This window comes from Hippichthys cyanospilos, chromosome 8 (genome assembly GCF_059441005.1).
Source record: "Hippichthys cyanospilos isolate Australia breed blue-spotted pipefish chromosome 8, RoL_Hcya_1.0, whole genome shotgun sequence".
In the NCBI taxonomy this organism is placed as follows: domain Eukaryota; kingdom Metazoa; phylum Chordata; class Actinopteri; order Syngnathiformes; family Syngnathidae; genus Hippichthys; species Hippichthys cyanospilos.
In genome coordinates, this window is record NC_142376.1 from 23,286,898 (window position 1) to 23,304,137 (window position 17,240).

At 38.1% G+C, this 17,240-nt stretch overlaps 1 protein-coding gene across 2 annotated transcripts in view; it reads left to right on the forward strand.

The window, feature by feature from the left end:
• The window catches only part of LOC148420561 (ras-related protein ORAB-1-like), a 52,828-nt gene extending 35,812 nt beyond the window's left edge, over nt 1-17,016 (forward strand). For both annotated transcript variants that reach the window (XM_088421832.1, XM_088421831.1), the window contains one exon: nt 15,743-17,016. In XM_088421832.1, the coding sequence (XP_088277958.1) occupies nt 15,743-15,943 (201 nt within the window). In that variant the 3' untranslated portion in view covers nt 15,944-17,016. The remainder of the gene's footprint in view (nt 1-15,742) is intronic.
• Nucleotides 17,017-17,240: the final 224 nt, after the last annotated feature.

A 17,240-nucleotide genomic window follows, 5' to 3' on the forward strand; every position in this document is an offset into this window, starting at 1 on the left:
GTTATATTTAATAGTTTGGATGTTCAACATTTGGAGAGAGTCGCTTTTATTGTTCTGAGTTAACCAAGATGGCCGCCATCCTGGGTGGAAGTTGGGCTGAGCGCTCATGAGATGTCTGATCAGATATCCAAGATGGCCACCCCTGAAGAATGATGGGAAATGGAGTCTCAGTGTATGTAGCCAAGTGTCCAAGATGGCCACCTGATGACCCCATGGGAAATGGAGTACTTTGTCTACCTAAACAGTAGTCCACAAAGGCCAAACCCCAACACAATGAATGACCTCATTGAAGATGAATTGGTTCATTAAAGGTACAGCATGTGGAATTGTGGGAATATTTTGAATTATGGGAAGAGGAAAATGGATACACGAATGGAATGGCGGGCATCAGGGGAATCGATTAAAGTTGGAATGGTGGAAATCGGAGAAGGAATGGCAAAGATATAAGGGAAAAACTGAAAAAGTGTAATTGTGGGGTTTTTTTTATTTCTGGGAAAAGGAAAATGGATGCCACCATGGAATGGCGGGAACTGGGGGAATCGATTAAAGTTGGAACGGTGGGAATCGGAGCAGGAATGGCCAAGATAGAAGGTTACAAAGTTTTGGTGAGGAAAATGGGAATGAGGAATTATGGGTAAATTTATTAATATTGTTATGAATTACTGGTTTGTGTGAATATGTGTAATGATGACTGTGAAATGAATTGGCTGAATGAATTGAATGCAAAATGAGGAAGCTTCAAATAGGAAAAGTAAAATCTGCCTTTTGGAATGAATAACAAATTGTTATAGGTGAAAAATATGGAATTATGGGAAATTATTAATAATTTTGATTCATTGAATTGTTGGGAATGAGCCATAAGGTGGAATGAATAAGTTCAATGTTATGAGTATGAAATGGGAAACATCAAAATGTGAAATGTTAATTGTCCCATTGAGAATGAATGGGAAGCCCTCCCATTGGAAATGCATTATGAAATATTAAAGGTGGGAAAAATATGGTATTATGGGAAATTATTGGAAACTATGAACTACTGGAATGATGAGAATGATCCCTAAGGCAAGCTGAATGAGTTAAATTTTGAAAATATGAAATGTAAAAGATGTAATATTGAAATGAAAAATCACCCAATGTAAGTCAATGGCATTTTTGGCGCGGAAAACAGGGAATTGTGGGAAATCTATGAATAATTGGAATTATAAAAATACACGCGCACCGAATGGGAATAAGTGGAATAAGATGAAATTGGAACGGCGTGAATCAGATAAACTGGGAAAGAGATGAAATGTCCCAAAAAACGGCAGAATAATAATAATAACTAGAATATGTGCAATTCCTGAAGAAATTGCGTGTGAAGGTGAAACACCTGAAGAGAGAGGTTTTGAATTATGTGGAATGGTGGGAATTGGGGGAATCAATTAAAGTTAGAACAGTTAGAATCGGATGAAGAATGGCACGGATATAAGGGAAAAACTGAAAAAGTGGAATTGTGGGAAAATTTTGAATTCTGGGAAGAAGAAAATGAATACCACCATGGAATGCCAAGACTTGGGGGAATCAAATAAATTTGGAACTGACGGAATCGGATGAAAAATGGCAAAGATAGAAGGGAAAAACTGAAAAAGTGGAATTGTGGGTAAGTTTTGAATTGTGGATAAAAATGTATGGACGGGCATTGTGGGTATCGATTAAAGTTGGACCGGTGGTAATCGGAGTAGGAATGGCAAAGATACAAGGGAAAAACTGAAAAAATGGAATTGTGGGTAATTTTTTAATTCTGGGAAGAAGAAAATGGATACCACCATGGAATGGCGGGACTTGGGGAAATCAATTAAAGTTGGAACGGTCGGAATCGGATGAAGAATGACAAAGATATAAGGGAAAAACTGAAAAAGTGGAATTGTGGGTAATTTTTTATTAGTGGGTAAAAATGGAATAGCGGGCATAGGGGGAATCGATTAAAATTGGAATGGTCGAAATCGGATGAAGACTAGCAAAGATACAAGGGAAAAACTGAATGAGATGTCTGATCAGATATCCAAGATGGCCGCCCCTGAGGTTTGATGGGAAATGGAGTCTCAGTGTATGTAGTCAAGTGTCCAAGATGGCCACCTGACGACCCCATGGGAAATGGAGTACTCTGTCTACCTAAACAGTAGTCCGCGAAAGCCAAACGCCCACACAATGACTGACCTCATTGAAAATGAATTGGTTCATTAAAGGTACAGTATGTGGAATGGTGGGAAAATTTTGTATTCTGCTAAGAGGTAAATGAATACACCAATGAATTGGCGAGGATGAATGGAATCGATTAAAGTTTGAACGGTGGGAATCGGATGAAGAATGGCGAACACAGAAGGTTACAATGTTTTGGCGAGAACAGTTAACTGAGGAATTATGGGTAAAAAATGGGGAAAACTTGAAATGTTTGGTGCGAGGGTGTTCTTGGCAATCTAACCCATAATGGGAAACACCTAAAGTTGGAACGATAAGTTTAGGTCGGACGCAAATGGAGATATCACAAGAGGAAACATAAAAAATCTGATTTTTCGCGAGTTTTAGGGGGCTATTACTTATGCAAATTAGATGCATTATGGGTAAATGACACTCTGAGGTCATAGGCAGGGTCAAGATGAACGGTTAAACGCTAAATCGGCCTGAATCGGACAAATACCTGTAGTCATTAAAGTGAAAAAAACAACATTTTTTTGAATTTTGTAAAAGATCACAAAATTTCAAAAAGTGAGAAAAAAGTACACTTGAAGTTCAAATTCTGAATTTTGGAGGATTATATTTAATAGTTTGGATGTTCAACATTTGGAGAGAGTCGTTTTTATTGTTCTGAGTTAACCAAGATGGCTGCCATCCTGGGTGGAAGTTGGGCTGAGCGTTAATGAGATCTCTGATCAGATATCCAAGATGGCCGCCCCTGAGGGTTGATGGGAAATGGAGTCTCAGTGTATGTGGGCAAGTGTCGAAGAACAATTACGGGAAACACCTAAAGTTGGAACGACCAGTATAGGTCTAACGCAAATGGAGAAAACGCAAGAGGTAATCTAAAATAGCTTATATTATACAGGTTAAGCGGGCGGCCATTATCGAACTTCGGAAAATCGGCTCTATTCGCTTATCGGAATGTCGGAGCGTCGCGGCGTTATCATTAAAAATCCACAACGATGGTCCATGAGTTAGGTGGTTCCGCTCATTTCCACGTGAGGGTTTCCAAAAAAACTTTTTTTTCCCACTTTTTTCCACTTTTCCCCATTCAAAGTGAATGGGCTGCGGCGAGAGCTTGTCAAATGTCCAAGATGGCCGCCTTACAGGGGTGTATGGGAGCTGTAGTATTTGATGTAGGTCAGAGTTCATCCAAGACGGCCGCTGGATGGGGGTACCATGGTAAATAGAGTACAACGTGTACCTGAACAGTAGTCCAAGAAGGTCACATGCTCACAGAATGAATGACCCCATAGAAAATGAATGGATTCTTTGTGACTACAGAATGAGGAATTGTGGGTAAAATTTTGAGTTCTGGGAAGCTACCCCTTTGGAATGCCGGGATTTGGGGGAATCCATCAAAGTTGGAACGGTGGGAATCGGAGTAGGAATGGCCAAGATAGAAGGTTACAAAGTTTTGGTGAGGAAAATGGGAATGAGGAATTATGGGTAAATTTATTAATATTGTTATGAATTACTGGTTTGTGTGAATATGTGTAATGATGACAACGTGAAATGAATTGGCTGAATGAATTGAATGCAAAATGAGGAAGCTTCAAATAGGAAAAGTAAAATCTGCCTTTGGGAATGAATAACAAATTGTTATAGGTGAAAAATATGGAATTATGGGAAATTATTAATAATTTTGATTTATTGAATTGTTGGGAATGAGCCATAGGGTGGAATGAATAAGTTCAACGTTATGAATATGAAATGGGAAACATCAAAATGTGAAATGTTAATTGTCCCATTGAGAATGAATGGGAAGCCCTCCCATTGGAAATGCATTATGAAATATTAAAGGTGGGAAAAATATGGAATTATGGGAAATTATTGGAAACTATGTATTACTGGAATGATGAGAATGATCCCTAAGGCAAGCTGAATGAGTTAAATTTTGAAAATATGAAACGTAAAAGATGTAATATTGAAATAAAAAATCACCCAATGTAAGTCAATGGCACTTTTGGCTCGGAAAACAGGGAATTGTGGGAAATCTATGAATGATCGGAATTATAAAAATACACGCGCACCGAATGGGAATAAGTGGAATAAGATGAAATTGGAACGGCGTGAATCGGATAAACTGGGAAAGAGATGAAATGTCCCAAAAAACGGCAGAATAATAATAATAATAATAATAATTATTATAATAAAGTCAAGGAATAACATATGTGTGAAGGTTTCACCTTCACACAATAACTAGAATATGTGCAATTCCTGAAGAAATTGCGTGTGAAGGTGAAACACCTGAAAGGAGAGGTGTTGAATGATGTGGAATGGATGGAATTGGGGGAATCGTTTGAAGTTGGAACGGTCTGAATCGGATGAAGAATGGCAAAGATATAAGTGAAAAACTGAAAAAGTAGAATTGTGGGTAATATTTGAATTATGGGTCAAAATGGATGGGCGGCCATTGGGGGAATCGATTAAAGTTGGAACGGTGGAAATCGCAATAGGAATGGCAAAGATACAAGGGAAAAACTTAAAAAGTGGAATTGTGGGTAATTTTGGAGATCTGGGAAGAAAGCGGATACCATCATGGAATGGCGGGACTTGGGGGAATCGTTTAAAGTTGGAACGGTAGGAATCGGATGAAGAATGGCAAAGATATCAGGGAAAAACTGAAAAAGTGGAATTGTGGGTAATTTTTGAATTGTGGTTAAAAATGTATGGACGGGCATTGGGGGAATCGATTAAAGTTGGACCGGTGGTAATCGGAGTAGGAATGGCAAAGATACAAGGGAAAAACTGAAAAAATTGAATTGTGGGTAATTTTTTTAATTCTGGGAAGAAGAAAATGGATACCACCATGGAATGGCGGGACTTGGGGAAATCAATTAATGTTGGAACGGTCGGAATCGGATGAAGAATGACAAAGATATAAGGGAAAAACTGAAAAAGTGGAATTGTGGGTAATATTTGATTAGTGGGTAAAAGTGGAATAGCAGGCATAGGGGGAATCGATTAAAATTGGAACGGTCGGAATCGGATGGAGACTAGCAAAGATACAAGGGAAAAACTGAATGAGATGTCTGATCAGATATCCAAGATGGCCGCCCCTGAGGTTTGATGGGAAATGGAGTCTCAGTGTATGTAGTCAAGTGTCCAAGATGGCCACCTGACGACCCCATGGGAAATGGAGTACTCTGTCTACCTAAACAGTAGTCCACGAAGGCCAAACGCCCACACAATGAATGACCTCATTGAAAATGAATTGGTTCATTAAAGGTACAGTGTGTGGAATGGTGGGAAAATTTTGTATTCTGCTAAGAGGTAAATGAATACACCAATGAATTGGCGAGGATGAATGGAATCATATAAAGTTGGAACGGTGGGAATCGGTTGAAGAATGGCAAAGACAGAAGGTTACAATGTTTTGGCGAGAACAATTAACTGAGGAATTATGGGTAAAAAAATGGGAAAAACTTGAAATTGTTGGTGCGGGGGTGTTCTTGGCAATCTAACCCATGATGGGAAACACCTAAAATTGAAACAATAAGTATATGTCGGACGCAAATGGAGATATCACAAGAGGAAACATAAAAAATCTGATTTTTCGCGAGTTTTAGGGGGCTATTACTTATGCAAATTAGATGCATTAGGGGTAAATGACACTCTGAGGTCATAGGCAGGGTCAAGATGAACGGTTAAACGCTAAATCGGCCTGAATCGGACAAATACCTGATAAAAATAGTTATGAATTACTGGAAGGTTTGAATATGAGTAATGTTGAGTGTGAAATGTATTAACTGAATGATCTGAATGTGAAGTGGAGAAGCTTCACGTAAGAAATGTTAAATCTGCCATTGGGAATGAATTACCAATTGTTATAGGTGAAAAATATGGAATTATGGGAAAATATGAATAATAATGAACTATAGGAATGATTGGAATGAGCCATAAGGCAGAATGAATGAGTTAATTGTTATGAATATGAAAAAAGAAAGCTCAAAATGTGAAATGTTCAATCTCCCATTGGGAATGAATGGGAAGCCCTCCCATTGGAAATGAATTATGAATATTTAAATATATTTACTTATGCAAAAAAGATGCATTCTGGGTAAATGACACCCGGAGGTCATTGGCAGGGTCAAGATGAACAGTTAAACGCTGAATCGGACTGAATCGGACAAACACCTGTAGTCATTAAGTGAAAAAAACAACAATTCTTTGAATTTTGTAAAATATCACAAAATTTAAAAAAGGAAGAAAAAAAATACACTCAAAGAACAAATTCTGAATTTTGGGGGATTATATTTCAAAGATTAGATGTTCAACATTTGGAGAGAGTCGTTTTTATTGTTCTGAGTTAAACAAGATGGCTCCCATCCTGGGTGGAAGTTGGGCTGAGCGCTCATGAGATGTCTGATCAGATATCCAAAATGGCCGCCCCTCAGGGTTGATGGGAAAAAAGGAAAGGAAAAAGGAAGTAGGAAGAACGCTCCAATCACTTAACATTAGGCCGTTTTTACGGTACAAAAACTTAAATTGTAGGAAAACGATGAAAAGTTGAAACTTGAAAAATAGACCCGCACTAACTAAAAAAGACTCACACAACTAAAAAATGACGCAGCCTGGGATTGAACCCACGAACATGAAGTGCGAATGCGATACACAAATCCCATGAGCTACGGAGACATGGGAAATATCGAAAACGTTAAAGTTTAAAAATAAAGCACGAAGACCAGCCCATTCACTTAACATTAGGCCATTTTTACGGTACAAAAACTTAAATTGTAGGAAAACGATGAAAAGTTGAAACTTGAAAAAATAGACCCGCACTAAACATGAATATGTGGAATGATATGAAGTTTGAACGGCATGAATTGGATGAACTGGGAATGAGTTGAAACGTACCTAAAAAACGGTCGGAATAAAAAAAATAAAAATAATAATAATAAAGGTGGAGAAAAACATAAGTGTGAAGGTTTCACCTTCACACAATAAAGTCAAGGAATAACATATGTGTGAAGGTTTCACCTTCACACAACTAGAAAATGTGCAATTCCTGAAGAAATTGCGTGTGAAGGTGAAACCGTTGAAGGTTTGGGAGTTGAAAAGTGGAATGATGTGAAACAATTGAATGGTGTGTATCTGTGAAGAAATATGAATACAAAGTTGAAAAACTGAAAAAAAGTTGAACCGTGGAATTTGAAGATGAAAGAAAAACTGAAAAAAAGTTGAACTGTAGAATGATTTGAATCTGTGAAAAATTATGAATCCTACATAGTTAACAAACTGAGAACAGTTGAACTGGAATAATGTGAATCTGTGACATTAGGCCTAATGTTAAGTGAATGATGTGATTCAAAAACATGCAGGATATCAGCCCTCGAGGACTGGAGTTTTAAACTCCTGTTAATGAGCTTATCATTTGAATGAGGTGGATTGAATGAGGTGGATTGTGGATTGATGTGAAACAGTGAAGAAATGTGAATAATACAGAGTTGAAAAACTGAAAAAAACTTAAACGTATTAATCAAGCTGAGTTAACCAAGCCAGATGCCGTACTAGGTGGAAGCAGTAGTGAGAGGTAATGAGACGTCTAATAAAATATCCAAGATGGCCGCCCATGAGGGCAGATTGGAGTTGGAGTCTTCAGTGGTCTAAGATGGCCGCCCGATGGCAACATGGGAAATGGATTACTTTGTGTAACTAAACTATAGGTGTCAAACTCCAGTCCTCGAGGGCTTGTATCCTGCATGTTTTTGAATCACACCTGTAATGGAGGTGTCGGAGTAGCGTCCAAACTTGTGACCTCCTTGAAAGGACTGTACTTGACTGATTCAGAGGATCCTCAATCTTATCAGGTTGTCCGGCCAGAACATAAAGACGATGCACACTCTCATGCCACTCTTTATTTGTATATAATGTTCTATTTATTTATCTGGGTTGGTGTGTCTGTGTTTCTGTGTTTGTGTGTTCTGTGTGTGTTCTATGTTTGATTGTGGGTGTGTGGTCTCTGCAAAGGAGAGCAGAGAACATTCACTAAACATTGATAACTAACATAACTAACATTGTACAATATGTTACATCATATGCTCACATGACTCTATATTAGCTTAGAATAACATAAACAACACAGGCAAACATACCGTACAATGATAGGAAGAATGAATTCAACCCAATCGTTCCAAAATGTGCGTTAGGTAGGAAAGGGTTAATAGAGCCGAATAGATTTGAGTGGGCGGTGACGTCACTCCCTTACGGAGTAAGGATTACATTGGCACACACGGCAAACATGCGACAAATATGCACATTTTGTGGATGAAACTTTAACGTGAATACTAAAAGTGAAGTATGAAAAGAACGGTATATCTGCCTTTAGCAATTATACCAAACTTAGGTGCAATAACAACTTAAACATTAATGGACAAAGTGAAGCAGTGCAAACGTAAACATGTATCATGTTAACATGTTAGGTAGGAAAGGGTTAATGGAGCCGAATAGATTTGAGTGGGCGGTGACGTCACTCCCTTACGAGGAAGGATCACATTGGCACACACGGCAAACATGCGACAAATATGCACATTTTGTGGATGAAACTTTTAACGTGAATACTAAAAGTGAAAAATGAAAAGTACGGTATATCTGCCTTTAGCAATTATACCAAACTTAGGTGCAATAACAACTTAGACATTAATGGACAAAGTGAAGCAGTGCAAACGTAAACTTGTATCCAAAACCACGAACGGACAACATATTCAAACTGTACTTACATTCTCATGGACGCACGGAATAATAATGAAAGGAATTAGATAATCCACAGAATGATTGAAAGCAGAAAAAATGACTGTCCGTTACAACGATACCTGCCGACTGACCCGTGAAAGAGCAAAACAACCTATGATAGTGTAAACAGAGTCCTGATTGGTAGTGGAGGAATGAAACATAACTTGTGATTAGTTGCTAGGCGGTTGCTAGGAAGATCACATGACCACAGGAGAAACATGTCCAGACGTAAATAGTAATAACAGAACGATTCAAACACGAAATCGTTAAGTATAATCAGAAACTTCTTAACAACACCATTCACTTAACATTAGACAATTTTTACGGTACAAAAACTTGAATTGTAGCTGAAAGTTGAACTGTAAACGTGAAACGCGATTTGCCCGAACCGGGACACGGACATGTTGAAGATGACAACTCTACCACTGGGCCACTGGGGGGCAGTGTAAGACCACACTGTGAAAGCTTGAAATATAGGGAATGAAGTATTTTTGAACGTGAATCTATGAAGAACTACGAACAATACAAAGTTAAAAAACTGAAAAAAGTTCAACTGTGGAATGAAAAGATGAAATGAAAGTAAGAACAGTTTGAAAAGGCTAAATTCTTTAAATATGAATAGTATAAAAAACGTAAATTGTAGGAAAACGAATAGTTGAACCTTGAAAAATACAAAAGCACGGCATGAACGGCATGAATTGGATTAACTGGGAAGGAGTTGAAAGCAAAAGAAAATACGGAATTAACTGAAAAAAAAAACACTGAATGTGCGAAAAGACGCAGCCTGGGATTGAACCCATGAACATGAAGTGCGAATGCAGTACACAAATCCCATGAGCCACTGGGACATAGGAAACGCGGAAACCGTTAAAGTTTAAAAATAAAGTACGAAGACCACCCCATTCACTTAACATTAGGCTATTTTTACGGTACAAAAACTTAAATTGTAGGAAAACGATGAAAAGTTGAAACTTAGACCCGCACTAAACATGAATATGTGGAATGATATGAAGTTTGAACGGCATGAATTGGATGAACTGGGAAGGAGTTGAAACGTACCTAAAAAACGGACGGAATAAAAAAAAAAATAATAATAATAATAAAGGTGGAGAAAAACATAAGTGTGAAGGTTTCACCTTCACACAATAATAAAGTCAAGGAATAACATATGTGTGAAGGTTTTACCTTCACACAATAAAGAAAATGGCCGAGCACAATAACATATGTGTGAAGGTTCCACCTTCACACAATAATAATAATAATAAAGAAAATGGCCGAGCACAATAACATATGTGTGAAGGTTCCACCTTCACACAATAATAATAAAGAAAATGGCCGAGCACAATAACATATGTGTGAAGGTTCCACCTTCACACAATAATAATAACTAGAAAATGTGCAATTTCTGAAGAAATTGCGTGTGAAGGTGAAACCGTTGAAGGTTTGGGAGTTGAAAAGTGGAATGATGTTGAACGATTGAATGGTGTGAATCTGTGAAGAAATATGAATACAAAGTTGAAAAACTGAAAAAAAGTTGAACTGTGGAATTTGAAGATGAATGAAAAACTGAAAAAAGTTGAACTGTAGAATGATTTGAATCTGTGAAAAATTATGAATCCTACAAAGTTGAAAAACTGAGAAACTGAAAAAAAAAACGAATGTTTGAATCGTAAAAAAATGTGGATGATCCGAAGTAAAAGCAGAAGAGAAAATACAAAGTTTTTCAACTTTGTATTATTCACAATTCTTCACTGTTTCACATCAATCCACAATCAACCTCATTCAATCCACCTCATTCAAATGATTAGCTCATTATCAGGAGTTTAAAAATGATCCCTAATCAAACTTTTTCAGTTTTTTTACTGCTTGAAATATGAATAATACAAAGTTGAAAAACTGAAAAAAACTGAATGTATGAATCGAGCTGAGTTCACCAAGCCAGATGCTGTACTAGGTGGAAGCAGAAGTGAGAGGTAATGAGACGTCTAAGAAAATATCCAAGATGGCCGCCCATGAGGGCAGATGGGAGTTGGAGTCTTAAGTGGTCTAAGATGGCCGCCCGATGGCATCATGGGAAATGGTGTACTTTGTGTAACTAAACTATAGGTGTCAAACTCCAGTCCTCGAGGGCTTGTATCCTGCATGTTTTTGAATCACACCATTAACTTAACATTAGGCCATTTTTTACGGTAGAAAAACTTGAATTGTAGCTGAAAGTTGAACTGTGGTATAATGTTAATGTGAAGAAATATGAATAATACAAAGTTGAAAAATTTAAAAAAGTTGAACTGTGGAATGATGTGAATGTGTGAAAAAATATGAATAACACAAAGTTGAAAACTGAAAAAAAAACGAATGTTTGAATCATAAAAAAGTGTGGATGATCCGAAGTAAAAGCAGAAGAGAAAAAACAACTGTAAACGTGAAACGCGATTTGCCCGAACCGGGGCACGGACATGTTGAAGATGACAACTCTACCACTGGGCCACGGGGGCGCGGTGTCAGACCACACTGTGAAAGCTTTAAATAAAGAGAATGACGTATGTTTGAACGTGAATCTGTGAAGAATTACGAATAATTCAAAGTTAAAAAAACTGAGAAAAGTTCAACTGTGGAATGAAAAGTAAGATGAAATGAAAGTAAGAACAGTTTGAAAAGGCTAAATTCTTTAAATATGAACAGTATAAAAAACGTAAATTGTAGGAAAACGATGAATAGTTGAACCTTGAAAAATACAAAAGCTTTTCACATGAATATGTGGAATGATATGAAGTTTGAACGGCATGAATTGGATGAACTGGGAAGGAGTTGAAACCAAAAGAAAATACGGAATCAACTGGAAAAAAAAACACTGAATGTGCGAAAAGACGCAGTCTGGGATTGAACCCACGAACATGAGGTGGTAATACGGCACACGATACCCATGAGCCACGGAGACACAGGAAATGCGGAAACCGTTAAAGTTTAAAAATAAAGTACGAAGACCACCCCATTCACTTAACATTAGGCCATTTTTACGGTAGAAAAACTTAAATTGTAGGAAAACGATGAAAAGTTGAAACTTGAAAAATAGACCCGCACTAAACATGAATATGTGGAATGATATGAACGATATGAAATGAATGAACTGGGAAAGAGTTAAAACGAACCTAAAAAAACGGTCGGAATAATAAAAATAATAATAATAATAATAAAGGTGGAGAAAAACATAAGTGTGAAGGTTTCACCTTCACACAATAATAAAGCGGTAGAATAACATATGTGTGAAGGTTCCACCTTCACACAATAATAAAGAAAATGGCCGAGCACAATAACATATGTGTGAAGGTTCCACCTTCACACAATAAAGTCAAGGAATAACATATGTGTGAAGGTTTCACCTTCACACAATAATAATAATAAAGAAAATGGCCGAGCACAATAACATATGTGTGAAGGTTTCACCTTCACACAATAATAATAATAAAGCGGTAGAATAACATATGTGTGAAGGTTCCACCTTCACACAATAAGGTGGGACAGTGGCCCTTTAAATTATTATGAAATACAAGTTTTTTCTGGTAGCCAGTAAAGTGAAACATCTTATTGACAAAATGCACATCTCTCGCCATGTGGCTGTGGCGCCCCTTCATGATGTCATTCCAAGTCGAGCAGCCAAGAAACACTAATAAAGAAAAATGCTATGTAAACTTATACATAACATATATAACATATGTGGTTATATATGAAGGTTTCACCTTCACACAATAATAATAATAAAGAAAATGGCCGAGCACAATAACATATGTGTGAAGGTTTCACCTTCACACAATAATAATAATAATAAAGCGGTAGAATAACATATGTGTGAAGGTTCCACCTTCACACAATAAGGTGGGACAGTGGCCCTTTAAATTATTATGAAATACAAGTTTTTTCTGGTAGCCAGTAAAGTGAAACATCTTGTTGACAAAATGCACATCTCTCGCCATGTGGCTGTGGCGCCCCTTCATGATGTCATTCCAAGTCGAGCAGCCAAGAAACACTAATAAAGAAAAATGCTATGTAAACTTACCTGCACAACTGTGATTTCACAACATCAACTTTAACATTGAGAAATGCAAGAAGTTAGTCGCGGACTATGATAGAGCTAGGGTGTAATTATAGATAGGCCCTCACCATTAGATGCATTTGTGTGAAATGCGTCAGAAAATAGCGTTTGTCTGAAATGCTTTGTACATTTTATAGCAAATCCACTCTATTGGCAAGTTGCACCATCAGTCCCCTGTGAAATGATGACAATCAGACACACCATCTAGTTGCCCATCAGTGTGCTCCCAAACACATTTCCGCCATTTCATCCTGTCCTACAGCAGGGGTTGTCAATGCACAGCCCGCCGAGGTAGTTTTGGTTGAGGGAATGATATTGCGCTACATGGAAGAAAAAAACCTCAAGTCGAAAATAAAAGAGTGTTAAAAACTGTAAAAAATCAGTCCCGAGTCGTTAATGCTGTTGCTCGATTACAAATTACATATGGGGCAGCCAGTCGATTAGCTTGAACGGAGGGACAGGCAGCCCAATTGTGCTAAGTATGTCACCTCATAAAACAAAGTACTCAGCGAGCCAAGTTACTGCCAATGTCTTGCTCTGTGTGTTTTCCCTTAAAAAAAGTTTCTTCTACATAACATTCTCCAAAAGTGTAAGCCGCCATTGAAGCATTGTCCTAGGTGAGTTTCCATACCAGTTCAAATGTACCAATCATCCAAACGCCACACGTTCTGGTCTTTCTTTTGAGGCACTCTTACCAGTGCCTTCTAGGATATCACTGTACCATAGATCACTGGGAAGAAAAAAATACTGAAATCACATCCAGCACCAATCAACAAAGCTGCCGAATGACTTCTGTTGCAAACATTAATGCACATAAAGCCACGCATGTACTGTATATAAGTAGATGATGAAAATACCCAGCCCTAAAGTGTACGAATGATACGCCAACCTCAGGGCCAATGCATTGATCGCCGACGCTTATCAAGATCAGCTTTTGAGTAAACTGGTGCCAGTCCCATTGATCAGTGCAGCCAGTTCCCTGCAGCCTTTTGCCTACTAAAAATAAGTAAATAAAATAAAAGATGATCCAAACTTCAAACTCATGACTCACAGCTTTTGCCGTGCCTGGTTGTCCCCAGTGACTGAAATTCCTATCTCTATCATGGAATCAGTGATATCATTCCATCAGGTTACTTTTTTCACCTTTGAGTGCTCTGCTTGGACTCGGAACCCCAAGTTCTAGTGTGCTGCTGTGCTGAGACACTTATAGGCAGGCCTCTTCCCTTGGCTTTACCTCAGAGGCTAGCCATGGTGTTTTCGATTCCTGCAGGGCTGGAACAAAATCCATCCTTCTTCCTTTCCCTCAAGAAGACTTAACCGTATTTTCCGCGCTATAAGGCGCACCGGATTATAAGGTGCACCCTCAATTAATGACATTTTAAAACGTTTTACATATATAAGGCGCACCGGATTATAAGGCACACCCTCAATTAATGACATATTTTAAAACTTTTTCAATCACAATATAGTAATACTCAAAGTAATGACAATAATAAATCAAATAATTACTCTAAACTCTCAATAGCATCATAACTCAATGTCAATATGACCAATCTTGTTCTACTGTAAACACACAAAAGAAACAGGTAAAGCTTACTTTATCAGTTCATTCCCAGTCTATGAAACCCAATCTCAATATTGATCCATATATAAGGCGCACCTGATTATAAGGCGCACCATCAGCTTTTAAAAATAATTAAGGCCTTTAGTGTGTGCCTTACAGTGCGGAAAATACGGTATATATAAAGACATATTTCAGAAAACCTGACAACACTAGCATGCTGAAATATGATTGGATAAAACATTTGTATCTAATCTTTTAATTATATTGCACTGCAAGGACGGCACGGTGGAAGAGTGTTTAGCATGTCCACCTCACAGCTCAGAGTCCCAAGGTCAATTCCACCTTGCTCTGGTCTTTCTGTGTGGAGTTTGCGTGTTCTCACTGTTGCCCGTGGGTTCCATTATGTTATTATATATCCTCTTCCTATTATGTGTGTGCTTATTATATATGGCTGCTGGTGCCTATCAGGCTGTCTATGGGCAGCAGGCGCGGGGGACACCCTCAGCTTGGTTGCAGCCAGTTGTAGTTTTTCGTTGATGTTTTCCTCAAATTAGTTCATATTTGCTCTGAAAGATGGTATGCCTATGACGAAAACATGAAGTTGCGGTTACTTTTTCATTAAATGCCCTCCCTTGCTGTGGCTAGAAGTTCATTTTCAAGAAAACATCACATTTTAAGGTCTTAAACGCTTGGAAAACTTCAAGGGACAATGTGTAAGATTGAGATCATTAAATAAAAAATTAAATGAATGATTATAAATTTCAAAAACATGCAAATAAATGTGTTCTTAATGACCAGTATATTTAAATATAGTCATCGGTCTAATTATCATTAAATTATATTATAATTGGTGGCGGCACTCCTCCGGATGCTGCCATGTCTGTTATAGCTATGGACAACGGTAAAGGCAGTACCTTCAGCACCTCCTGCTGTCCGTAATGAAGAAATTTGTTAAGGTCATATTTTATCAAGGAAGTATATATCCTGAAGGATTTCATTTTCAAAAACAGTTCCAATGTGCAAGTTTTCCAGCCATGCCTAGGGCAAGGGCCCTTTATAGCTGCTCGCACCTCTAATTTTATTTCATTTTGTTGTCTTTTCAACCTCCCTGTGCTGGATCTTTCATCCATTCTGTCCAGGAGTTCGTAGACTCTCTGGGTATCCCATTCTTGGAAACCAGTGCCAAGAATGCCACCAACGTGGAGCAGGCCTTCATGACCATGGCTGCAGAGATCAAGAAGAGAATGGGCCCCGGTGCCGCAGCCGGCGGTGGCGATAAGCCCAACGTGAAGCTCACACCCGGCACTACCGTCAAGCCTTCATCAGGAGGCTGCTGCTGAGAAGGAAACTCATTTTTACAGGCCTCGCTGTTTGGCTGCCATTTTCCTCGAACATCTCACCCTACATCTGACAGGGTCGGGATGGCATGAGTCACGTTTGTATGTGAGAACAAGATGAAGTTGCTTGTATTTGTAAAATAATGTAGCTCACTACCAAAAACAAAGTGTTCATCTTGTCACCCAGTCCTGCTATTTATGACAAATTGTACTAAGTGATTATTTCACCAGGCGTCGCCCGGATAACCACCTTGGTGTCAGTCAAAAGAGACTCATTTTATTCGACCTGCTCATAAGGTGTGTGTGTGTTGAGTGTGTGCATGCATGTTTGTCTCTGCATGCATGTCCATCACTGCATTCCATTTTGAGTTTGATAACATTCTGTTTAATACGGTTTATTTTGTTTGTAAACACATTTTTTCTTGTTTCTTTTTTTTCCAGTTTTTTTTGTGTGCGTATTCTGGTGTTTTTTTTTTCAACAGCCACACCAATGTCAATTCAGCACCTTCCCTGCAGTACTGCACTTGTACTTATGCGTGTATAGACACACACACGCACACACACACACATATATGTACAGAAAATAACCCTAACTAAATGTGCAGGTTGCAGTTGACATTGAGAGTATTGCACAGTAGCTTTAGTTGTTCTTACTAGTAGACAAGAACTCAAAATATTTGATGTTTGACTAAGAACCTTCAAAATGTTTGACTCTCTTGAAGACAACCTGTGTAGACAACCTTACACAGCGTCCCCAGTATGTACACACACATTGCTTGTATTTCAGATCTCATGACAGTTCTGCAGTCAGGAATGCATTCTTGGAATGTCTTAATTCAACATGTAATACTTCAATAGCAAATATATATTGTACTCCCAGATTGTATAAAATGAAAAGATCCTTCTGTGATTAGGAATAAGGTGCATTGTAAAGAATTCATACAATGTTTTATTCTACATTTGGGGCAATTTGAACATTACATAAGATGTTTGCAAACTTGTCTATTGTAAGTGCACAGTTGCAAATGCAATGTTCTCCTGTTTTCATAATAAAGGCAACTGAATTCCGTTTGAAATTGGAATTGTATTTTAATCCTTTTATAATTTATCTTCACAGATGTGTCAGATCTCGCTAACAAGGTTTCCAAATGCTGGTTAATCCACTGTGGAAAGCGAATCTTCTAACTTCTTGATGTCGAAGTGTCATCTCTCATATCTCAACATTGATTATGAAATCCCGCTCCACCTTTCCACTAGCCCTCCCTTACGACCTTACACTATGGAGAAGGGAGAATGCATA